Here is a 25,467-nt window from a genome sequence, read left to right as displayed (position 1 = left end):
TGGCTTGTGTGAGCCAAGCGTGCATTAAGGCACCTGTGTCACCCTATTGCTGTTCTCTCTCAGCAGCTGGGCAGGCCTGTGAGCAGGGCACCAGGGCATAAGGCACAGTGCAACACCTTCCCAGTGCCATGAGCTGGGGGAAGGGGTAACGGATAGACCCTGCAGGTCGGGGCATTGCTCTCACTGCAGTGCGTGTGGAGGCTTGCAGAAGCTTGTGGAGGGCAGAACCATTAGCTTGCTTGTAGCATGAAGTCATTGCTGGAGAAGATTTGGCAGGCAAGGAGAAGGTCATTGACCATCTCTTCCACCACCGGGCATACTCTTAGCTTGTTCAGCAGGGACCACGATGTTTACTCATCCAGAATCCTGTCCATATGTAATGGGTCTTCCCCCTCTTCCTCCTGGAATCATTAAGGTTGGAAAAGACCTCTAACACCATCAAGACCAACCATCAACCCTTCACCATCATGCCTACTAAAGCATGTCCTGAAGTGCCATGTCTGCACAGTGTTTGAACACATGCAGGGATGGTGACTCCATCACTTCCCTGGGAAGCCTGTTCCAGTGCAACCAGCCAAGGTTAACCCACCACAGCAGCAGAGGTTCCTCACCTACCGCCTGCCTCTCTGCAGCCTGGTGTAAGCTATGCACCTTCTTCCCACCCCACTATGGTCATGTCCCAAGACAGTGAATGGCCGGCGCATCCAGCCCCCGTTCTGTCTTGGCTCAGCGTATTTAGAGGCAGCTTTCAAACAAAGAAACATGTGTTGGCATCTTTGCTCAGGGTAAAGGTCCCACAGGGAATGGAGCCTCTTGAGGAAGGAGGGAGGTCGCTGCCTGGGTGCTAATGCAGTCTCTGTCGCAAACCTCCTTGCAGCGAGCAGACTCTTCGGCCACCTCGCGCTCTCTCGTTGGCTCGCTCTCTGCCTTCGGCCACCTCGTGCTGCTGGTAAGACCGCCCTCCGCCTACTCCAAGCATACAAATGTGCCCGAGTCACCGTGCTGCACCCCCAAGACCAGCTCAATGGAGCGGGAGTTCTTGAAGATGCTGGTCACCTTGATCCTGCAGTAGCGTCTGGAGGCCAGCACCGTTAGCTTGTAAGTGTCCGTGTAAGGCACAAGGGTGCAGGCTGCTTTCATCAGCTCCTGGAGCCACAAGGTGGTTTTCTGCAGGTCGAGGTACGGGCCGGTGCAGAGGGTTTGTAGGAGGCTGGCTTCCTGCATGCTCGTCGGCTGGTCCTCAGAGTAGTGGAGGAAGCAGAGCATGTACCCCGGCTGCTGATCCTCACTGCACGTGCACTCCAGCTGCACACGCAGGCGGGAGTTCCTCACCGGCATCTCGCCTTCGGTGCTCAGCTCCAGGTGGAAGGAGTGCCCGGGTGGTGGCTCCAGGGGCACAAGATAGACATACTGCTCTTCTCCTTGGGGATCCACGTCTTCTTGGAAGCCGCCCAACCCGACAGGTGCCTGCAGCCGCGGCATGAAGTCGTTCTTGGAGAGCTTTTGGCAGACACGGATAAGCTCTTTTGCCAGGGTTTCCACCACCCTGCATGCTACTTTCCTCTTCGGCACCCGCCACGACATGTACTCATCCAGAAAGCTGTCCATATGTAATGAGCCTTCCTCCTCCTCCTTCTCAAGGCGTCTGGACCCACTGTGCTTGCTGCTGCTGGCTGGCTGATGGCTCCTTCTGCTGAGCCACCAGCAGAGCTCGCAGAGGAGGACCAGGACTGCAGCAATGACCCAGAACTGCCATTGCTGCAAGGCAGTGCAGAGCAGGGCTCCCCAGGCAAAGGCGCTCTGCTCCTGGATCGTCTGCAGCTGGATCCTCTGCCCCTGCAGGTCCTGCAGCATCTGAATCATTTTCCAGCTCAGATAGTACTCACGCTGCTGCATGCGCATGCGCGTAGCCTCGTCCAGCTCCGCACCAATGAAGTGTGCCTGATAGACAAGCCCAGCAAAGAACCGTGCCATGGTCTGCGGGAGGAGGGAGAGAAGGAGTTCAGTATATCTGGGAGGGAGGAGCGGGGACAGGAGACACAGGGAGCTGGGGACAGGTAGGAGAGGGGCTGATGCAGCTGAGAGGCAGCAAGGCCGGCACCCAGCCCCGCTGCTGCCAGCGCTGTGCCCTGCCCAAGGCGCTCCCGCCAGCGCCTGGGCCCTCAACGCAGGCTGAGAACCCAGCCGCGGAGCCCCGCGTTCCTGCCCCGGCCCTCACCCAGCCCAGCCTCCCCTGCAAAGCGTACTCACTGCTGGCCAAGGCTGGACTGGGGCCGTGCTGCTGGCTGGTACCCTTCGATATCCACCCCACTGTGACGCGTCCCCTGTGACATCACGGGCGTCTTAGCGAATCACAGGCTCCCCTGCCGGCCATAGAATCACAGAATGTTCGGGGTTGGAAGGGACCTCTGTGAGTCATCTGGTCCAACCCCCCTGCCGAAGCAGGGTCACCTACAGCAGGCTGCACAGGACCTTGTCCAGGCGGGCCCCACCCCGGCTCAGCGACCCACAGCTGCCCTGGTGTACTGCTTGAGGCTGGCCTGGAGATCATGTTCTTCACAGGAGCTTGCACGATGCGTCATTCTGGAGAATCTCCCAATAGAAGAAGGAACCTTCTTCGTGTCAAGTGTTTGGAGCTCACAGGGCTTTTCAGAGCAACTATTAGGGCCCTCAGGGCTAACAAGTAGAGAAATTCTCCTCTGCTGAGTGTTAATATCCCAGAAAACTTTCTTTTTTTCCCTTCCATACATTAGCGAGGGCATTTCTAACAAGTCCATCACTACAGCTCCTAGACAGATTACAGCATGTTATTTGTTGCTGGTGTGTAGGTGATCCAGCACACTCTGTCTATAGAGAAAGGGGAAGGCTTTCCTTAATGATCTGTGTAGTGCATATAGCTGCAGGGCTTTTCTAAATCTGAAAAATGGCTTTTGAGATTAGATCAGCTAGATCCAGAAAAACTAGAAGGACAAAGGTCTCCAACAGTGCAAAAAAGCTGATGCTGAAGCTTGGCCAGGTGTAACAGGGTCAGCAGTCCAGGGGAGGAACAAAGGGTTGGATAGACTAAGAAGCTAGCCAGGCATTTAATAGGCATTTTTTATTGCTTTTGTGGAGCATGATTCATCCCTTAATATGTGCAGGGACAGTCAATCCTCTGGCTGTGCAAATGAGTCACCACACTCTTCCCCACTCCCTGCTCCCGTGAGGCGAAGACCTTGCACTGACAAAACAAATCCTTGGAGGAAGCAGGTCTGAAAGTCAGCAACTGCTTGCATAAAAAAACCACAAACAATAACTTGCATATTTAAAAGGATATAAACTCTTCTTGCCTTGGACTGCATGTTTCGGATTGAGTATGTTCATTATGAGACAGCTCGCACCTCTGAAGAACGTGGCATTGGTTGCTCAAGAGAGAAATACAAGCCCGTAAGAACGACCGAGGCCTTGAAAGGGTTTTTCGAGAACAACCACCTTTCTACCTGCTTTCAGCACAAACATCTTACACCCCAGGAAATTCAGCAAGGGTGGGAGAAGATAGCCAGGACTTGCAAGGCTGTCCCACATGGGCAGGGTCTCAGGGCTCTGCCAACTCCTTTTTCTTTTCCCCACATGCTGCTGATGCTGATATCCAGAAAGAGATCTCCAGAAGGACTTGGCACACTGCTGCCCTGCCTGCAAGGGGGCTGCCTATAAACTTCCCAAAAAATCTCTTGAGTGTGGCAATGGAATGAGGTAAGTATACGAGAAATGTAATATTTCTCCTGAATTGCATCAAGTTAATGACATTTCCGTCTCCCTTTGCACCTCTGTAAATCACGGCGTGACTGTGGAACTCAACAATGTTACACTGATGTAAAACCACTCTCAGGAGGGAACCAGTCAGCGTAAATCATCCCCTTCTATTTCCTTGTACATAACCTGGTGCCAAGCTCCGCCAAAAACAAGGAGAAAACATTCCCAAGATTTTTCTGAAGGCAATAGTCTGTCTAAGCACAACTTTAAATGTCTGCCATTAAAGTTTTCTTCATCTCATTAAAATGACTTGCAAAACCATCTGCTAGCTAATAAAGACTTTTTAAAGCTTTAATATTGTATTTTATAATGAAATATACTAAGTGGAAAACAGGACATGTATTTAGAAAGAGAACAGCAACAATATGCTGTTCTTTCACAGAAAGCCAATGATGTTGGGCCCCATGACTAATTAAAGAGACTGAAGACTCCAGCCCTTCGAACGTTTCTTGTACAAATACCGTAATTCCTAAATGCACCCATATTTTTATTCAGACTGCTCCCAGACACTGCAGCATTGCTGATATCACAATGTTTTCAAGTTAAAAAAAGGCAGATTTCAGTCTCATGTCTGACTCCATTCCATTTTGTTAGCTATTTACACCTCAAATATTTATCACAGATTGCAGGGATTCCAGTGGGTAATTTTGCTTCCTCTAGAGACATTTTTCCCTTCTTGCTGGTAGACGGGGTGACCACGAGGTAGGACTTCCACCCACCCAGAAGGGTGCCTCTCCGGCACTGGACCGAGTCTTGCCGTGCACCAAAGGCTGCGCCGGCTGAGGATGCAGCCCAAGGTTTTGACGAGCTGCCATCCGGAAGCAAAACCCACCTCTGCCACTAAAGCTCTCCTCCAGCGCTGGGTGGGAAGCAGCTGTCACTCTTGCTTTCCAGTTAAACTGGACTGTCTGTAACATGCTCCCAGCTTAGTCCTTTCTCCCATCTTGCACCCTCAGACACAAGGACTGTTTTCTTCTTTATGTCTTCTTTTTTTGGCAGTCCTGGATGCTGCTGTTGCTCAGACTTTGCTGCTTTCTGCACTGATCTCCCAGTATCTGCTACATTGCCTAACACACAGCAACTGAGAGCAGCATTTTCAGCAACTTTCACAGCACCCTCCTTCCAAAAATACCAGCGATTGGTACATTACAGACAAGGGTAGACAACATAGGTGCTAAGGGTCTACGTGTAAAGAGGACTTAGCAGCCTCACGGCAATTTGCTAAAAGCCCTTGGTGGTTCTACATTCCCTCAGCTCCCACGTTCATTTCCTTAAGCTACGAAGAAGCAATTATACAAGAAACAAGAAATTATCTAGGTAAGATCATCAGAGACAGCAAAGCAGCCGGACTCGCAGCAAGGGAATGGGTGGAAACCCCGAATAACAGCACTGCTCTATTTCCAGGAAAAGGAGCTGCAGCTGTGATGCCTCAGTCCCTTCGCCTGCTGAGCCACAGAGCTGGGCAGGATCTGGCAGTGAGCAAGCTATAACCACTAACCAGAGGAGAGCAAGCTGGGCTTCACACCCATGTGTGCAGTTAATGGTGAAGAACAAGGGCTGTCATAGGAAGCCATCCGAGATGGTTTCACCCCCCTTTGCAGAATTAGGAAACACGGAGCCTGCGTTGGAGATGAAACGAGGAGGAATTTCAGGTCACAGCTTACCAGACCGGGTCTCCTCCACTGTGACTCCAGGTTGCTCCTCTACCTCCGATGTGGGACATCTCTGGCTCCAACACCTGGAGCAACTGATGTTTTCACGCTCCAAGTTTCATCACAGTTCCCCATCTATGCTGCTGTTTCCTCCTTACTGTATCATTTAAAATCCCTGCTCTTTAATAGTGCTTGCTTACTCCTGCTGAGCGCTGAGGGCTCTGCTTAGAAGGAAAGCTGCAATCTCCAGCAAGGTCCTTGCAACGTATGGCAACAGAGGGAGTAACTTAAAAGCATACACAGTCCCTCCCCCCAACCCCCTGAAAGCACTTTCTTGGATGGCAAGCCACCCTGTGCCCCAATCAAACTGAGATCTACCCAAGAAATTAACGTTAGCTAAGCTTGACTGGGAAAGCAGGCTTGAAATGACACTGGAAGAGCCACAGCCTTCCTTCCAATCCTCAGCGAAGTCCTGTAATAGCTGTGTCTTCTTCCTGCCTACTTCTGATCTTCAGCTGAGGTGTCACGGACAGCCTTGGTTACTTATCTCTGAGCATCACATGTGCTGTCGTAGTCGAGGTAGATTAACGGATGGGACTGATCCATGGGCTGAACACAGCCCTTGGGACCCCCAACCTACCTCTCAGCACAACGGTACTAGTACACCTGCTTCTCCCCACTCACACGTGCAGCAGGCTGGGACAGATATAATCTCCTAACTGGTGTACCACCATCTCTCATTTGAAACGTAGCCCCTCTCACACTGGTATTCTACCCACAAGCAGTGACAATACGCGGAGGCATCTTTCTGAGGGTTGGCACTACCCCTGGTGATAGAGACCTTTCACTTACCAAGTGGCCAGGGGAGATCAGGGGGAGATGACTTGCATGTGTGCCAAGAACACCGGCCAAAAGTGCTTTAAATTGCATTCTATTAATGCAGTGCAGCCAGCTCCTCTGAACCAGTATAAAATATACAAGCCAGATCAACAAGATGACAGATCCTTCATCTTACTGCAGGCAGAAAAATCCACTCAGACTCTTCCTCGTGGTGCCTGGTGGTCCAGAAAGCAAACATGATGATTCACATCACACCGATTTGCTGTTGGGAGACCTCAGAGCTTACGGTAGGTCCTACTGATTTAATGCAGTGTGCAGCACTATCAAACCATTTCCCAGTGGCCTTGTGTAAGAGTTTGCTTGAGAACAGTGACTAGAGTTTTGAAACCACTTGCCTTAGCTATATTTCAGCCTGTGTCAAGCCATGAATCTTACTTGAATTGTGCCGGTATGTATGTGTAGACTCTCCTTCAGTGAACTCTCAGAGTATGGGCAGGAATCAACGCAGATACAAGGATTTAGGCTGTTTCTCAGACACGATGCTGCTCTGAATAACCATTATTCAATTACAACAGATCCACATCAGAGTAGTCTACGACCACCTAGAGAGAGGAAGATTTGACAGCCGCAGCCATCCCGCTGCAGAGCTGAAGAGGAATGCACTGCGTGCTGCGCACTAGAGCTGTATCACCGCTGAAGTTCCCTTTTCTCCTTTCTTTTAAACCCAGCAGAATAGCTAACTCTGTTTTGCTGGTTAATTAGGCAAGGCAGTAAGTTATGCTTGACAAATGGAGTAAGAAGTGGCTTTGGGCGACACCTCACAATATGACAAACTGTTTTCACTCCAGAGCACTTTCCTCCCTTCCTTCACTTCTCCGACCACCACTAGAGACCATTGCTAACGGCACAGATCCTCACCTGATGTAAAAGAGCAAAGCTCCGACTGCCTGACGCAAAGTCACCAGGACTGCACCAATTTACAGCAGCCGTGAATATCTATCATAGATATTTTCATGTCACCTTCCTATTAGTCGTCTGCATCTTTAGGACTTTGAGATCTCTGACTGCCAACAGACACCTGCTTAGGGCACAGACCACACTCTCCACATGGCACTGTTAGAAATGTTTGTTCCAGAATCTGTATGTGCCCAAGGGTATTTAATGAAGACTGGCAAGACTTGTAGACTCAGGAGACCATCATCCAAATGGAGGACAGGAGTCAGAGAACACTTGCCAGGTACACAACCCGCCGAGCTGCTCGAGGCTGGATGGCTGCACCAGCCACGAGTGCTGTCCTCCAACACACGTTACTGTGGTAGCATGCAAGGCCAGCTTGGGCTGCGTAGTCAGCGGTTTGGCCTATATTTTGTCATGGTTATAAAAAGACAGAGTTGAAAAAATGAGTCTGTGGTGCTTTTTTCCCCCCCAAACCTTGCAGATTCTTCTTTGGGAATGAGCAGCTGCAGGCAGGGGGCAGGAAACATCTGCACCAAGCCAGACACACGTTCACCAGCCCGTGGGTGGGGAACGCTGCCGTCCAGTAAGCAGCACAGCGGCAGCTGACATCTCAGGGCAGAGATCACACCTCAACCTGATCAAAGCAGAGGCATGTCAGAAACAGTGGCATGGCCAAAGGCTTCAATTTCTAATGCAGCTGTGAGACCAGCGTCGATCCAGAGATGTGAATATTATCCTTGGCCCATTCCTACACTCACTGCCTGTTGCACAGTCCAATGCACATCACTGCAAAGAAATATTCCCTAATCTTTCTGGTTTTCTTAACGCAGATTGTTTTTCACCTTAACATCAAACTACAGCCCTTAGAACCACTCTAAATAATTCATCATCTCCTTTGTTTTCACTCAAGTGAAACAAAGGCACCTCGCGTTCTCCTCTTCCTTACCTGGCTAGGTGCCCCACCTCTTCCAATACCCTCCAGTGGACTGCCCAGCCTACAGATGATGAATCACAGAATTAAAGAATGGCAGGGGTTGGAAGGGACCTCTGTGGGTCATCTAGTCCAACCCCCGTGCCGAAGCAGGGTAGGAAGACGGTGCAGGATATACCCTGACAGAGGAGAAGTCTGGAATTCTTGTGTGGGACACGGACAATGCTGCCTCACCTCCACTGCTGCCAAGATGCAACTTCTGTCCCTCTTCAGTCTCCACATACAAATACCTTTTATGTTCCCCACAGAAGAGCACTGAAGAAAAACGACCTGGTCAACAGTGCGTTGCTGCTGTTTCTTTTCATTGGTTTGTTCAAATTCCTTTAATTTGCTGTATTTTTCTGGTTTTGAAGAACTGAGAAACTTTACTTAGAGTGCTAAGAGCAGTAAGAAAGCAATTTTGTTGCAATTTTGCAATAGAAACGGGTAATGACTGCCATCCCGGTGTCCAGTACAATGCCACTTACTGCCAACCCATACAATAACAAATGTAAGACTCACACTAAAAGTCATAAAATCCTGCGCTCCTAGAGTCACATGGCAAGATGGGAATTTCATTTTGCATTTTTATGAAATGCACGCACCTTGCTCATATCCATGAAAATGTACAACAGTCCCGTAAGAAAAAAACAATTATGATGAAGGAGCTCACCAAGTAAATTTGTTACACCGTGAGTCATCAATTTTCACCCAGCCCCACTTCTCGTGTGCTTAACCCCTTTCATTAAACAACCACCTCTCACCAAGACCACTGCCAGCTATTGGGGCAGGCATAAGAAATACCAAATTCTATGCTGTAGCTCTTCTTACACACGTGACGGGAGCAGAAAATTGCAACAGCCTCTTCTGCATTACAAAACGTGAACTCATTATAGAACGAGTGTGCTATGATCTACTGGTGACAAATGAAGTTAATATAAAGCTTTGCAAGATCTCAGCTTTATTAACATCATTTAACTTCTCAGACCCTTAAAGGAGGCGTATGTGATGAACACAGCTGGGGGGACAGAATGGTTTTGGTTATGAAACCCTGGTGTGGTAGGGAAGAGAACAATTACAGGAGAAAGCCAGTAACTGTACAGCTTGGGAAGAGCAGAAAATACGAGGCCAAGGTGGCCAGTACTTTTTAACAGCTTAGATGTTTTGAGCTGGAGAGCATCACCAACGGATATCACTGGAGAAATTCCCAACTGCCAGTGGAAAGGGTCGGAACAGCTACTAAGCTACTAACAGAAATTAAGATAAAACCACCCAACGTCAATGCAAGCAGAAGTGCACCTACATGAGAGTATGAGAACCCAGTGAAATGCTGGAATGACACATACTTGCTGCCTTACCAAAATTGCTGTTAATTGTCCTACCCTATGCTAAAACTTTGCAGTAGACGCTCCTGAGGATCCAGTAGCAGCTCCCCTTCCAGAAAACTGTAAAAGGAGCAAGCACCCATGTGCACAAAGGGGAGATGTGGATTTTGGCTTCCAAACTGTGGCAACCAGATGTTGATAAAATAACATGATCTTTAACTCAGCACACACCTTATTTATCAAGATAAAACTTTCAGAAACAAGCACTGGAACAGTGCCACTACACACACACACTCTCTATAATGTTCCCACAGTCCAGTTAATTATACAGCTTAGTGGAAAAACCTTATTAATGTTATCTAGTTTATAGAAAGTATCCACACTTAGCAGTGAAACAACATTTTGTAAAAAACACTTGCCTGATTAGAAGTCTCTTCCCTTTTAGAGACGAAAGCAAGCTCTGAATTACAAATTTTGGCCGTTCTCAACCAATCATACAGCAACCAAAAATGAACATTCACAAGAATGAAGACAGAAGAATCAGAAATTAGCAGGACAGCATCATAAAAGATGGGTTATGTAAGGGTTTTACTTTTTATTTACAACAAATATATTACAGTAAAAAAGCTTAACATGGCTCATATTGTTGTTGTGTAAGGATGATACATATGCTTACATGAAACAGGTTTAATTTCCTTGGCACTAACTGAACCAAATGCAAGGATTCAACACAAAAATACGAAACAGAACATTTATTAGGCAAACCCTACATTAACTGTACACATCTGTTACTGGAGTTTTAATGCAATCCAAAGAATACAAACAAGCCATCAGGATGGCAAGAACTCTTTCGACGGACACATTTAACCCTCAAGACAAGGCTGTCTGGCATCATTTAAAAGTTGCTGTACTGAACACAGTGATTTTAAAGAAATGTCATGAAAATGCACTCACCATAGTGAAGAATCCCGTTATTTTCCTTATTTCTTTCATTTTTCACTCCCACAATACAGAAGTGTGAAAAAGCTGCATGGCAGACAAGCTGGATGCAACAGCTGGAGGGTTTTGCCTGTCAAGCTAAGTGGCTTGCAGCCAGAGACATGCTTTGTGCAGCAAAACCAATGGTACACAGCTTGTCTGGGTTCAGATAAGAAGATCTCAGAACAACAAATGTTGAAGCCTTATGAGCTCTCTTCATTATAATCAGAATCCTGAGAAAAGCAGCGTCTAAATTACTGCAAGTGAATTTAGGCTCACTTACATACAAAATTGTCCAGAAACATCAACAGTAGTAAACAGAGTTAATGCAGCGTTCATCTTTTTACATTTTAATGACTAGCTATAAAAACAGAAACTAGCATGTTTGAATCTCTTTACATTTCCTGAGCTTAGTTAAATCATTGGAACAGGCTGCCCAGGGAAGTGCTTGAGGCAGCATGCCTGCAGGTACTGAAAAGCTGTGTGGACGTGGCGTTTTGGGACACGGGATTGTGGTGGAGTTGGCAGTGTTGGGTTTGCAGCTGGAATCCATGATATTAAGGATCTTTTCCAACCTAAATAATTCTATGGTTCTACAATTCGATGACCAAACTTAAGGTTGCCCAGTGTGGAGTCAGGGGCTGGACTCAGCCACCCTCATGGGTCCCTTCCAACTCAGGATATTCTATGATTAGGAGATTCTGAGTGGCAGGCAGGTGATAACATCTCCAGAATGACGCATCGTGCAAGCTCCTGTGAAGAACATGATCTCCAGGCCAGCCTCAAGCAGTACACCAGGGCAGCTGTGGGTCGCTGAGCCGGGGTGGGGCCCGCCTGGACAAGGTCCTGTGCAGCCTGCTGTAGGTGACCCTGCTTCGGCAGGGGGGTTGGACCAGATGACTCACAGAGGTCCCTTCCAACCCCGAACATTCTGTGATTCTATGGCCGGCAGGGGAGCCTGTGATTCGCTAAGACGCCCGTGATGTCACAGGGGACGCGTCACAGTGGGGTGGATATCGAAGGGTACCAGCCAGCAGCACGGCCCCAGTCCAGCCTTGGCCAGCAGTGAGTACGCTTTCCAGGGGAGGCTGGGCTGGGTGAGGGCCGGGGCAGGAACGCGGGGCTCCGCGGCTGGGTTCTCAGCCTGCGTTGAGGGCCCAGGCGCTGGCGGGAGCGCCTTGGGCAGGGCACAGCGCTGGCAGCAGCGGGGCTGGGTGCCGGCCTTGCTGCCTCTCAGCTGCATCAGCCCCTCTCCTACCTGTCCCCAGCTCCCTGTGTCTCCTGTCCCCGCTCCTCCCTCCCAGATATACTGAACTCCTTCTCTCCCTCCTCCCGCAGACCATGGCAAAGTTCTTTGCTGGGCTTGTCTATCAGGCACACTTCGTTGGTGCGGAGCTGGACGAGGCTACGCGCATGCGCATGCAGCAGCGTGAGTACTATCTGAGCTGGAAAATGATTCAGATGCTGCAGGACCTGCAGGGGCAGAGGATCCAGCTGCAGACGATCCAGGAGCAGAGCGCCTTTGCCTGGGGAGCCCTGCTCTGCACTGCCTTGCAGCAATGGCAGTTCTGGGTCACTGCTGCAGTCCTGGTCCTCCTCTGCGAGCTCTGCTGGTGGTTCAGCAGAAGGAGCCATCAGCCAGCCAGCAGCAGCAAGCACAGTGGGTCCAGACGCCTTGAGAAGGAGGAGGAGGAAGGCTCATTACATATGGACAGCTTTCTGGATGAGTGCACGTCGTGGCCGCTGCCGAACGGGAAAGTAGCATGCAGGGTGATGGAAAACCCAGCGAAAGAGCTTCCCTGTGTCTGCAAAAGCTCTCCGGAGGAAAAGGAGGAAGGCTCATTACATATGGACAGCTTTCTGGATGAGTACACGTCGTGGCCGGTGCCGAAGAGGAAAGTAGCATGCAGGGTGGTGGAAAACCTGGCAAAAGAGCTTCTCCGTGTCTGCCAAAAGCTCTCCAACAACGACTTCATGCCGCGGCTGCAGGCACCTGTCGGGTTGGGCAGCTTCCAAGTCATGGATCCCCAAGGAGACAAGCATTATGTCTATCGCCTGCTTGTGCCCCTGGAGCCACCACCCGGGCACTCCTTCCACCTGGAGCTGAGCACCGAAGGCGAGATGCCGGTGAGGAACTCCCGCCTGCGTGTGCAGCTGGAGTGCACGTGCAGAGAGGATCGGCAGCCGGGGGACATGCTCTGCTTCCTCCACCACTCTGAGGACCAGCCGACGAGCATGCAGGAAGCCAGCCTCCTACAAACCCTCTGCACCGGCCCGTACCTCGACGTGCAGAAAACCACCTTGTGGCTCCAGGAGCTGATGAAAGCAGCCTGCACCCTTGTGCCTCACACGGACACTTACAAGCTAACGGTGCTGGCCTCCAGACGCTACTGCAGGATCAAGATGACCAGCATCTTCAAGAACTCCCGCTCCATTGAGCTGGTCTTGGGGATGCAGCACGGTGACTCGGACACATTTGTGTGCTTGAAGTAGGCGGAGGGCGGTCTTACCAGCAGCACGAGGTGGCCGAAGGCAGAGAGCGAGCCAACGAGAGAGCGCGAGGTGGCCGAAGAGTCTGCTCGCTGCAAGGAGGTTTGCGACAGAGACTGCGTTAGCACCCAGGCAGCAACCTCCCTCCTTCCTCAAGAGGCTCCATTCCCTGTGGGACCTTTACCCTGGGCAAAGATGCCAACACATGTTTCTTTGTTTGAAAGCTGCCTCTAAATACGCTGAGCCAAGACAGAACGGGGGCTGGATGCGCCGGCCATTCACTGTCCGGGAATAACTCCCTGCCCCAGCGAAGGGCACAAATTCCCCTTTTGCTTCCCCATCTCACTGGTGTGTCTGAAAATAGTAAGATCCATTAGCTGAAACTTCATTTACGCGCGTGACGTTCTTTATGCAGCATTTCTCCATCACATGTGGTTAGCAGAATCTTCTACATGGATGCAGGTATGTAGCTACTGAGTCCAGGTGTGCGAGCAGCCAGCGCTGGGCTCTAACGAGCTCCTGCCTTCCCATCTCCTCCCGTCAAGTCCTCCTCCTTGGTGGAACACCTCCACTGCTGGGGATGCCCCATTATGGATGTAAGCACTGCAGAGCACAAGCAGCTTTCAGGGAGAGCAGCAGGCAGGAGTTTCATCTCCAGCTCCATGTGACACTGTAACCCACGTGCTCTCTTTGGAAGAGACTCTTTCTAAAATGTACTTTAGTTTTAGAGGGTGGAGAAAGTTCACAGTCACCGTGACTCTGGGTCAAAAGAACTCCAGAGGCACTTAGAGCAGCCGCTTCTGGAGGGATCAGAGTACCCTGGGATTGTTCCTGGAGAGTTTCTGATGAGTCCAAACCGCAGCATACAGACACAGGCACCACACTGGTGGGCCAAGGACAAGAGAGATCCATCACATTCAGGATGTGGCTTAACTCGGCTCACATGAACTTCAGATTTCATTGATGGAGCACAAACATCTAGCAGATACAATCTACCCAACAAAATACATTTATCAGCCAAATAATATCAAGTCTGCTCCTAAAAAAGCACTCGCTCTTGCTCTACTTACATAATATGTCTTCTGCATGCTGCTGGGAGGGACTGAAGAGGTATAGAGGGCCACATGGCCCTTCTCCTCTTTGGTGATGACCACAGGTATGAGCATCAGCGTCACTCTGGCTGGCAGTAGCTAGAGAGCTTCCCAAGGCAGCTTCTTTTCCTGCCACGATTCACCCTCCCCAGTGGGAGGATTGATGGTGCTTTAGGGATGAGCGCTCCTCAGAAAGGTTAGGAAGGACGAGCTGACCAGGAGACACAGCTTAACAGAAACCACGTCGGCAAGATAAAATAACCATCTTTCCCTGGCATAAGAGAAGCCCGCAGCACTACAGCTTTCCTGATTGTCACCAGACACAGAAGGATGAAAACATCTTGGCTCCCGCAGCTGCAGTCATCAAGACCATGACCCAGAGCGCAGTGCAACTCCCACGGAGCCGAGAGCCTCGGAGCCCGCAGTGCCGAGGAAAGGCATCTCAGAGGCAAGAGGGTGGGACCTGGTAATAGGAGCCCCTATGCTCATGGCACGGTGAGAGCTGATGTATCTGGATGAGAAGGACCCGTCTGTTGACATTTTGGCGCGCAGAGGGCTGGAGCTCCACCATTATTCACGTAGCAGCGACTGTTCAAGGGTGGGATTTGAGCCATGAAAGTCAGACTGCTGCATAGTGACCTCTAATTTGCCCACAGAAAGTTAAATTACATTAAATTCAGCCAAAGCAGATGCTAGCTTATTTATTAAAAAGCTTAGCTTTTTCTTTCAACTAGTTCTAGAGACAGGCAGCTCTCAGGAGCAGACCTTCACTCCAACTCAGTCAGACAAGAGCAGTGCCGTAGAGACAGGCAGAGTGACTCTCGTGCAGCACCACCAGCTGCACCAAGACCTGGCTCTCCCTAGGGACGCCCAGCAAAGGCATGTGAGCACAGCATCGTCACCCACTTGCTCTCCACACTTCTTGCCTCACCCAGGGTCTCTCCCTCGTTCCACACAAACCGCATTGGACTTGCAGTGGAAGACGATTTGTTGCTGTCAACATTGCCTTCTATCATCACATCTTTTAAGAAATCTATGAATCGATTCATACATAGAAGTTTTCACTTCAGAGAAACAGATACTGCCCTGCAAACGTGTAACTTGTCATTAATTTTTGATAGGCTTGGGTAAGGAAGCTTGCATACAATAACAGGGTCATGTTGACAACACGGGTTGGAAATTTTTTCTCTCTTTTGGTTGTAGCATTGAGACAAGTAATGCTACTGTACTCATATAATCACCAGGCACATTTATCATTTTTACCTGTCCTTCTACCTGTCCTTCTATCCGCTCCCTTTCAACAGCATGCCTAAAAGCAGTGTCACACGAATAAGAGATGTGTCGCTTTCAGCCACACATACACAGTCTATTTTGTCTTTTTTCTTTTGTTCTCTGGAAACATTGCTCCCACTGATTTCATCTTCAAGCCATGACCCACCAAAATAAAAAAAATTCAGGTACAAACCCAAACTTCATTGCTGGGTGATGGGTCCATGTAAACTGACCAGAGCCAATGCCAACCTAAAGTTAGCTTTACAAAAGTAAGGATTGTTCAATTATATTTGCTGACCATAGACAGCTTCTTTCACTATTCACACAGTTTGAAGACTGAAGATTTGCTGAAAATAAGACGCAGTCCATGTCCTTCGGAAGTAAACGGAACTAATAGCCATCATCATCGTCCATATCACAGCCATAATCTGAAACACACAAAGTCATATAAAAATGCAAATATTCCAGCTAGATGGAAGATACAACAAAAGTATTGCTACTTTCAGGTTGTTTTCCTGCCGTGTAATGATGGTAAATTTTGCCTTAAGCAAGCATTTAAAAAAAATCATATATTTTCTCAGGGCTAAATAAAAAGTTCTTGCATATACTTTCCTCCATGAAATAAAATTATTTGCAAGTATCTATGTGTAAATATCTCTTCTCACTTGTCACTGGACCCTCATTTAGGAATACCTGGCACACAGATATGTGAAATACTTGGTTTAATTTAGAGGTTAAGGTGATCAATCCTGATTGTCACAAGCAATTTGGAACACGGTGGCTGATAAGCAGCAGCACACATTTACAAGTAGGCACGGTTCTCACTAGACATAGCCACCAAGAAGAAAGCTGGCTTGTTTATATTATTCATGGATTTATAAGCTGAAACTGCAAGGGTTCAGAGGTAGCTCAGAGTTCCCATCAACATCAAAGGAGTCCTGACCAACGCATCTGACTCAGATCTCCCGTATCTACTTACTCCTAGAGGAACGACTTCAAATTTTGCCCAGATTTTTCTACCCGGTGTTGTTTTCTTAAACAATGCTGAGCGCAAAGACTGTGCAATGTGTGTGTCAGAAGGCACGTCTGTGTGTTTCTAATGCACCAATTTCTCCTCTGTATGCTTCTGACCACAGTGAAACAGATATTTTCTGCTGTGAAGTCGAACTATTCCATATGAGCATTCAGTAAAGTTAACCTTTATATTCCAAATTCAATACAGTGCAAGGTTTCGTCCAAAGAGTCAAGCAAATGCTTGGAAGCAGAATTAAGTGTAATCTATAACAATTTGTGTAGAATGGGTGAAGTTCATCATCTGCAGTTCCTGCAGTGATTCCAGGCAGATGGGTCTAAAACCCACGAAGAAAGCGGTTAGAAAGGAGTTATTTGTTCTGCTGAGCAGCCCTGCACACCTGCGTTTGAATTCTGGGAATACTCTTTTCCTTTTTCTTCTTTTTTTTTAAACTCTGATTCTTCAGCTGTTGTCCAGAGCAGACAGGGAGTAGCAGAATGTTCTCAGAATGGTTTAAAAATAGTAACATTTACAAAGAAAAAAAGCTCAGTGACCTTTATTCTATTTTTGAGGGGGTGTTATTAATAAACATAGACCCGCCCCTCCCTGACACGGGTGCCTTTTCTTGGGAACATTATTCTAATAATAAATGCAGCCAACAAACTGTTTTTGCTACGGTTCAGCAATTATTTTCCAGTGGAGAAATCAATTTAAAAGCAACATACACTTTTGTGAAATGTATACATATTGTCCACGAAAGCTAAATTAATAGCACTGGAAAGATTTTTGCAGTAAATAACATTTCAGTAGGAAACTTATTCCCATCTTGGTTTTTCACAAGCCATAATTAGCAGCTCTCATTTTAAAAATACTTTTGTATATTTTCAAAGCTTAACTTCTAAGGGGAAGTTTTTAATAACAGATAAATGTAGATGTGTCCAGCTAGGAAAAACCACAGTGGAGAGGATACTGCCTTTTCCTGCCAGCAAAGAAACCTAATTAAATGAGCAGCTTTGTTGGGTAACCCCCAAAAATTAGCACACATCTGGGTACCATACAGCACACCGTACGCTACCAAGGCAATTTCTGTACTTGGTGAAGAACTCTTTCCTCCTAACGCTTTCCCCAGAAATAGAGTGCGATGATTTGTTGTGTTTTGAGCTGGACAGCCATGTCCCCAGGGCTCACGGACAATCTGGACGTGGCAGCAGCCCCAGCTGAGGAGGCAGGCAGGAGCAGGGTGGCTTGGCTCGGGAGGCAACGAGCCCTGAGCACTGCTGATGGAGGGGTCACTGACCCCCTAATTCCTCAGATCCACATTAATAAAGCTAATTCTGGAAAAGGCGTAACATCAGTTTGTTGTTGAGGAGCCCTCTTAGCCTAAAGCTTGAGATGCAAAGTTTTCTCAGGAGGACTCTCTAAGAAGGTCAGCTTTTGGACAAGCATGACTCCAGGCTTTCCCACAGGAATGGACAACACCAGAATGGCAGCAGGAACTCTGCATGGGACGAGCTGCTGGAGGACAGGGACAAGCAGGCGAATCCTGTCTCTCCTCAGCCCTGCAACAACGAGCCCCACAGCACCAGTGGACGCTAATTTAGACAGCAGCCCAGCTTACCGTTTCCTCCCATTAACTGCAAGGCGCTCATGCAGTGATCATCATCTTCTTCCATTTCTTCCTCTTCCACCTCTTCGTCAGGGTTGTAAGCTACCGGGCCACTCTCCACTAGCACAGCTGCTGGTTTTGCTGAGTCGGGGGCTTCTGCCTGTGCGTTTGGAAACACCATCTGCAAAAAAGAAGAGGGGACAATAAAGCAGCCCCTCCTTTTGTTCAATATTTGTACAAAACTTTAGCAGCTTCCAAACGATAGAGACAGGATAGCTGCAAGCCCCTGTCCAGAGCTAGAGCCTTAGCTGTTCTAGGGGACACGCAAGTTGCTCGAAGAAATGTTGCCCGAATGAAAGTCAGGCACAGACATCCAGGTTTCACATAATTCATAGCCAGGTAGCTGAAATGTCCAGAGGTGGTAACATCAGAACAAAGATCCTCTTGGAAGCACAAGGTAAGGAGAAATTTGGGAGTGAAGGCTCCTCAGTAGAGCTCTGCGGGAAAACTTACCACCTTTTCCTCATTGTGCTCCACTCACATCAGGCCTGTTACACAGCAACAATGTTATTGACACTTTAATGATAGCAAAAACGTACCCTTCAAATCAGGAAAAACCCAACATGTATTAGTTTTGACAGCTGTGGCTGGATTTATTTGGAGGCACAATGAGCTGTGGAACAAACAGCACTCTTTTAGACAGCACTCGATGTGATGGCAGAGCACTAGGTTGATAATTCACCCCAGCACCTGCAACATTACCTGCGGAATTCATCAGAATAATGATCCCCAAACACTAACTTGGGAATAGATGACTGACAGAACCCATTCCATACGTGCCCCTTCCCAGCTGCTCGAAGGTTAGGCAGGACACAGCAGGGAGGGAGAGAAAGGGCAATACCACAAGCAGAGAGAGGTGACTTTGGAGAAGGTAATACTGCCTCCGGTTCACTAACAACAGATCTGGGAATGGGGCAGGAACCAGCAATGTGGTCTGCCCCAGCACAGCCCAGGCTCTGGTCTCTCTGGAGCTCTCACTTTCATGGTGTGCTCAGCCTAGGACTCCACCTCCCCCTCTCATCCAGAGAAGAAACATCACAGGAGCTTCATCTCCACCAGCTTTGTAACAGGGCACTTTTCATCTCCGTTCTGTACTTGGAATATTTGGGGTTTGTAGACTAAGAGTCTGTGGCCCAAAAGGGACATCCCATCAGTGGCAAGTTGAGAACATCAAAGATTAACGCTACTTTGTCATGTAGCAATTTTGGGAAGGGAACACTTTACAGTACCTGTTACCAGTCAGCAGTTATCAGCACTGAGAGTCATCTCCCCTACTAGGAAAGATGGAAAACACTGGGACCACTTCCTTGGCAAGGACACTCCTCTGGTCCCTACCACAAGAAAAGTCCTACAGAGCTTTAGGTTTTAAATTACAGTACACAACTACGTACTGCTGCATCTTCTCCAATTCCGTCTGCAGTAAGTTCTGATTGGGCATTGTAATTTATTTTTATTTATTTATTTATAAATGCTTTTACTTGGGATGCAGTAACTCCCAGAATCCCTGTAACTCCAGGCACTTTAGAGATACACCATAAGAGAAAATCCCTGTACCAGAAAGTTGATAGTCTAATTATTCAAACATCAAAGCTGTTCCTGAACTTGTCACATACCATGCCAGCCAGCCTGAAGAATTTGCCTAAGTTTTTCAAAGTCACCTAAGGGTTTGCTCCAATAGCTCATTAATAGGGCAAAAGAAATCCATTAATTTTAATAGAAAATCAAATATTTAGATATTCAGATCACTCAAAGACAGGTTTTCATGATTTTTTAATGCTCAAATTAATCATATTATTTAGAGGAATTCCAGTTTATTTTATATTTCCTACCACTGCTTTTGCCTCTAGAGTGATCAAATTGAGTCCATCTAGGTTTTCAATATAAGCAGAAATAGACAGAACAGTTTGAGTTGAATCAGCATCATAATACATATCAGTTTATATGTTTAAAATTATCCATCTGCTCTGAAAAAGTGGGTGAATATAAAGGAGCTACAATTGAGTCATTATTTTTAAAAATTGCACCATGCTAATTAAAATGTGACCTTCTTCTAATTATCATGTCCACTTCCAGACTGCTATACTTCTAAAAATGTGCAGAGTTTTCTAATGAGCATAGCATAAGAAGTGAAAATGTATTTCCCCAGGCAGGATATCAAACTGTTTCTGAAAATCAATGGGTTTTAGTCATTTTAAAACTAAGGCACTTAAACAGAGCCTTTAAATAGAACTTCCTGAATTCACTTCCAGACATCCTGGACTGGAGTTTGGCATGTATCCTTATGTACGGATGTTTAACGCGCTCATCAAAGCATGTCAAACTACCCAAGCTAACGGGTTCACTTTCACAAGGGTGTCAGTGTCACTCATTTGTGGGAAAAACAAGAAGGAGAAATACCTGTGGCATATTAGCAACAGAATTTTTAGATGCGCAGTAGACAGTTATTATATGCAAGACGCATACGCCTAGTCTGTACGGTGTGAAAATACTAGTGAAAGAAAGCAGTTATCACCATGACTCTGATAATAATCACGATCCCTTCGGCAGAAAACGCAGGTGCACAAAGCCACCCAAGGAGGGTTTCTGGCGATGGCCAGTTACTAGCACTAATTTTTCTATGGCACTATAATATTTTCAAACTAAAAGCAAGCCCCAGAGTAAGCCATGCTGTATAGGGTAAGCTGTCACTCTGTGTTTCCTCACCGGTCTCCTGCAGAAGCCCAGCCCTCCCCTTGGGTCAGCACTCGATGCACAGAAGCGGCGCTTGGCATCGTCCTCCTCCACGGGCACGGTCCCCGTGCTGAGAAACAGGCACGAGCTCTGCCCTCTCCCACTCCTCCTACCCACTTGTTCAATATGTACATTTTTAGCTGCATGCAGGGAGTTCTCTCCTTTTTGCTGTATTATGAGGCTGTGCTAACGTTACTCATGGATAAGTAAGGGCAAACCTTGGTTAGAAAACAGGCGACCCCAGCTTTGCAGAGTTTGCAGTAACCAGCTCCTGGGCGGATCAGAGAGACAAGACTCTCATTTCTTTTGCCTGTATCTACCACATAACCAGAGCCGGGCTGAGAAACGTTTGTGGGAATTCCCAAACTCGAGCTGTTGCGCTAGGAGAAGTGCTGGGCTTTACATACCTCTTCAGTGGCAGCCTTTTTAGCGAGCTGTGTTGAAATCAAGGGTCTTAATCTGCAAAGAAGGAAAGAAGAAACGGTGAACATGAGAAAAGTTACACCACACACAAGAGTTCTGACACAGAGTATTCACTCTCCAAACTGTGAAAGCACTTTGCTTGTGTTATGTTGTGCAATTACTTTTTTAAAGATATAAGATAAAGAGCGGAGAGCCACAGACTCCACAATAATTAAGACACACGTTCCCTTGCAAGCGTCTGCCCCAGCTCAGGACAATAAGATGCCTGTCAACAAGCAGATCAACAAAACCTCATCTCAATCTGCAGCCCCAGCTCAGCCCAAAGGTGTTTGAAATAGGTGGTTTTGTCACATATTACAAAAGTCAAAAGACTCCACTGATTTTTTGGAAGAATGCAGACATGGCAAAAATGAGCCACACTGGGAAATACCCAGCACCGCTCTGCAACTAATTCCCTGTATCTGATGAAATACTGCGGACACCAGTAAGACTATACATGTAAGATATCATAATCATCCCAGGCAAAATTCTAACCTCCAGCTACAGAAACCATCATCAAAAACCAGGGGACCCTGCATACCTTGAATGAAAAATGACAGAAATTGAACATAAACATTTGTAAAAATTCTGCATCAGATACGAAGAAGACCTGCATATTTGGGGAGGAACGATGGATCAGTATTACTCTACAGCTAAGTGTTAAATATTGTTCTTTCTGAAAAGCATTTCATAGCCTGTTGTCTCCTTACTGCCATGAAGGCTGTTCTCAATCCATCATTTAGTGCTGCTTTCTGGTCTCTCCTCCTTATCTAGATGTATCTAGTCACAAAGAAGATGACTGGCTTGCTACTGAAACACTGCTCAGACAGCTCCTCAAGCACGTCTTTTAACTAAGTCTAGGCAAACAACTTAATGAATACCAAATTATGTCTCCAGAGATACAGTCTTTTATGATAAGCAGTATCTTTCTTCTCATTTTTCTATTAGTCATTCCTCTCAGTTAACACACATATACTGGTTGTTTCCCTACTTATTTATTTTAAATAATCAGCAGGAGAAAACAAAACCCCAGAGAATGAGCAGGGGAGACTCAGATTATTATCTCGGATGGAGAAGACAATATTAAAATACAAGATATTGGCTAAGCTCCAAAAAAGTTCAGAAACTGGTCATCTCTGAAATGCTTTGGAAGACCCAAATGGCATTTCAGCAACCAAAGTAGTCCAAGGTGCCTCCTTACAGTAGATCGAAACAAAAAGAAGCCATGGGAATGCTTCAGGAGCTGAACCACTGAATGATCGAGAATACATTATTCTGCTACAGACACTTGTCATATTTCATAATTATAAAAAAATTCAAGAAAGAGGTACTCTTGACCTACGTAAACTATCTATGCCTTACAAATCCCGTTGGACTTCTGGGCTTAGAGAGAATGTGTCTGAAGGCATGGACACACTCCTCTCTGTGTACCTGGCCTTCTCTTTCCTTTATCTAAGCTAAATTGTAGAGTTTTCACAGAATCATAGAATGGTTTGGGTTGGAGGGGACCTTTAAAGGCCATCTAGCCCAACCCCCCTGCAGTGAGCAGGGTCATCTTCAACCAGATCACGTTGCTCAGAGCCCCGTCCAACCAGACCTTAGACCTTTTTCCAGGCATGGGGCATCAACCACCTCTCTGGGCAACCTGTGCCAGTGTGTCACCACCCTCATCATAAACAATTTCTTCCTTCTTTCCTAAAATTTGAGACTACCTATCTACTGTCAATCACTGCTTTCCAAAAGTCACCCCGTTCAGATGCTTACAAACATACAGATGCAGCAAAGTCAAAAGGTTACGTAGCTGTGGGATGCTAATTACGAAACAGGTTGTATTTCATTGACGTGACTGGAAAAAAACAACACGGGCAAGAAATGAAGGACCTTTATTTTAAACCAGTAGTAGTGATTATTGCAATTAACATTGTACCAAAGATAGCACCTATTTCCTCCTGCTACCACAAGACATCAGACCTCCCTGGAGCACCCTGAAATCTTTCCTCCCCCCAGTTAAAATCAAGCTGTTGAGTAAGACTCACAAGGCAATCAGAAACTGCTGACATGTCTTCTAGAGCAAATTATACATGTGCTCACACAGTGAAGAAAACAATCACAGCTATAGGAAGCAAAGAGTAAACATTCCAGTTTCATTTTAATTAAAATGGTTCCATAATGAAAATAAAAAGATTCACGTCTATGAAAAGCCTATTTGCAAATTTTCATGCTAAATCCGAGAGCCCTTCTATATCATTTTTCAGCAGCGAGTGATTGTCTCATCCAAACTGAAATTAAAGCTGTATTTCTGTTCCATGATAATCGCTCGCAAAGCATACATCTTCATTACCAGAAATACAATGCTGCCATCCCATTTGGGCAACACAGTTTCTCTCTCAGCATAATCATAGAATCATAGAATCACAGAATCATAGATTCACAGATCTAATCATAAGATCATAAGATCGAATGCATCCAAAAGCAGCAGGGGGGATTCCGCTCTTGCTCTGGCTGTTGGGCACCTGCTGCAGTGCGGGTCGGAAGCGTGGGCTGAGCAGCCCAGCTCACTGCGTCTTGGTACTACGTGCTACCTACAGACATTAGCCACGAACAAGGAAAAAGGCAAAACCATTGCAAAGAGAGATCAAAACTAATTTCCCCTATGAAATAATGTCTTTGACTAAAAATATATAAAAGTTATAAATGTATAAAAACAGCATTTCATTTCTCTCCCTTAGCTCTCCTTCTGCCCATGGAGAACCCTACTATTACTGTACAAAACCATTTAGGAAGGTTTTATAGTGGGGTTTTGTTTTGTTTCTTAAATGCCCCAATGCCCTGACCTCCTTAAACCAGAGCAGCTGCTGCCACACCAGCCATATGGAGCAATAAATCACTGGCTGCCATGGCTACAGATATGGGCTCCTTCTGCTGTCTGGCTGCGCCACAGAGGGTGGAAAAAAGTGTCTTCATGGAAGAGCATGACTGCTTTCGAGGCTGGGATAGGTCTGAGTATTATCGATCAAAAAAGCAGCTTGAAAAAACAAGTAACTGAAGTATCTTACCCAATTTTTAACGTGCATTAATCAACCTCATCTGTAAAATGTTATCAAGAAGCACACGTGCACATACACACCATATGTGAAAAATACTGTCCATCAAAGTCCAGTTTGAATTCAGGGTTGCCAAGTTCCACAAACAACAATAACACCCTGCATTAAGATCCTGTCACACACCTGCCAAAGCACCAACAGCCTCTGTTGAAAATGTAATGTTGCACCTGGTTTTCCCAAGCATTTCAGTAGCTGTTCATTATTTATGACGATTTCTAGTTTGGGTGACTTTCGTTATGAACTTTGCAAATTCACACAGTACCTTGTGGGAGAGAGTAACGAAACAAGCAACTTTCTGAACATCAATGGGATCCGTAAAAGGGGAGAAAAAAAAACAAGATTTCACACAGCCCCAAGTGTTATATTCACATTTCAAACTACTTCAAAAATTACGCAGATCTACAAGTGCTCATGTCAGCCAACACACATAGCACTGGAAGCAGATAATCTTGACATGTTCGTGACAAAAACTAATGGCACGGTACACGGCATCAGGGCTGCTCCCTGCCGAATCTGCACCGCTCTCAGCTGAGATGTGCACAATAACGTCTAGGTTTGTCCTCCAGCTTAACAATTTAAAAGAAGACTCAATATAATAGCTCTTGACAGGACTGAGATCACACAGACTCAACTTTCAAAGTGAGCAAATTCTCTGAAAAACAAGCTGGCTGTGACAAACAACTGTTTTTATTTTGCTTATTATTTAATAACAAAAGATTACACAGCGCAGCACATAAAACAGAAAAAGCACTGCGAGGCAATAAAACCACCTCGCTCGCATCAGGCTGTTTGCCCACCGAAAAGGTTTACGATACCATAACAATCTCCTCAGTGCAATCCCGCAAGTAATTTGGAAACTCATCCAAACCTCTGTTTCTTACTGAATTTTAATTCAATCCATCCAAGTAGGGAACATCTCATTGCTGCTTACTGCCCATACTAATTTTATACGCGGATGATCCCAGAATATGCGATGGAAAGCAGAGACACAACAGAGCCCACAGCCACAAGCCTGCAGTATAATTATGCAGGTCATCTAAGACAAACGCCCATAAACCTACATATCCACACCACAGGCCTTTCCTACGTGTGCCACTTCAGTGACAGAAAAAGCTGTTGAGCAACA

At 46.8% G+C, this 25,467-nt stretch overlaps 3 protein-coding genes across 3 annotated transcripts in view; 1 reads left to right on the top strand and 2 right to left on the bottom strand.

Moving 5' to 3' along the window:
- Positions 1-966: 966 nt before the first annotated feature.
- On the bottom strand, positions 967-4,709 carry LOC104332194 (uncharacterized). The gene is given in 3 exon segments (XM_075427168.1): positions 967-2,100; positions 2,102-2,172; positions 4,625-4,709. Coding segments are annotated over 3 exon segments (1,290 nt in total).
- A 662-nt stretch (positions 4,710-5,371) lies between these two features.
- LOC142362050 (uncharacterized) lies at positions 5,372-13,007 on the top strand. The gene is made up of 3 exons (XM_075427167.1): positions 5,372-5,506; positions 11,853-11,943; positions 12,100-13,007. Exons 1-3 carry the CDS (start codon positions 5,372-5,374, stop codon positions 13,005-13,007), a joined length of 1,134 nt encoding a protein of 377 aa, XP_075283282.1.
- A 2,479-nt stretch (positions 13,008-15,486) lies between these two features.
- BRF1 (BRF1 general transcription factor IIIB subunit) overlaps positions 15,487-25,467 on the bottom strand; it is a 184,475-nt gene continuing 174,494 nt past the window's right edge. The window contains exons 16-18 of the mRNA XM_075426926.1: positions 21,183-21,234; positions 17,998-18,166; positions 15,487-15,795 (exon numbers count right to left, since the gene is read on the bottom strand). Of these exons, the coding sequence (XP_075283041.1) occupies positions 15,758-15,795; positions 17,998-18,166; positions 21,183-21,234 (259 nt within the window). The 3' untranslated portion in view covers positions 15,487-15,757. The remainder of the gene's footprint in view (positions 15,796-17,997; positions 18,167-21,182; positions 21,235-25,467) is intronic.

Source organism: Opisthocomus hoazin, chromosome 7, assembly GCF_030867145.1.
Source record: "Opisthocomus hoazin isolate bOpiHoa1 chromosome 7, bOpiHoa1.hap1, whole genome shotgun sequence".
NCBI classification, from domain to species: domain Eukaryota; kingdom Metazoa; phylum Chordata; class Aves; order Opisthocomiformes; family Opisthocomidae; genus Opisthocomus; species Opisthocomus hoazin.
This window is presented reverse-complemented; position numbering and strand designations above follow the sequence as displayed.

What these genes read in the sequence shown, in the direction of transcription:
- LOC142362050 (XM_075427167.1), top strand. Translation starts at nt 5,372, where the DNA reads ATGGTTTCACCCCCCTTTGCAGAATTAGGAAACACGGAGCCTGCGTTG. An exon ending in GTTGCTCCTCTACCTCCGAT is followed by an intron (nt 5,507 to 11,852) that starts GTGGGACATCTC and finishes CTCCTCCCGCAG; the next exon opens with ACCATGGCAAAGTTCTTTGC. An exon ending in GCGCATGCGCATGCAGCAGC is followed by an intron (nt 11,944 to 12,099) that starts GTGAGTACTATC and finishes TCACTGCTGCAG; the next exon opens with TCCTGGTCCTCCTCTGCGAG.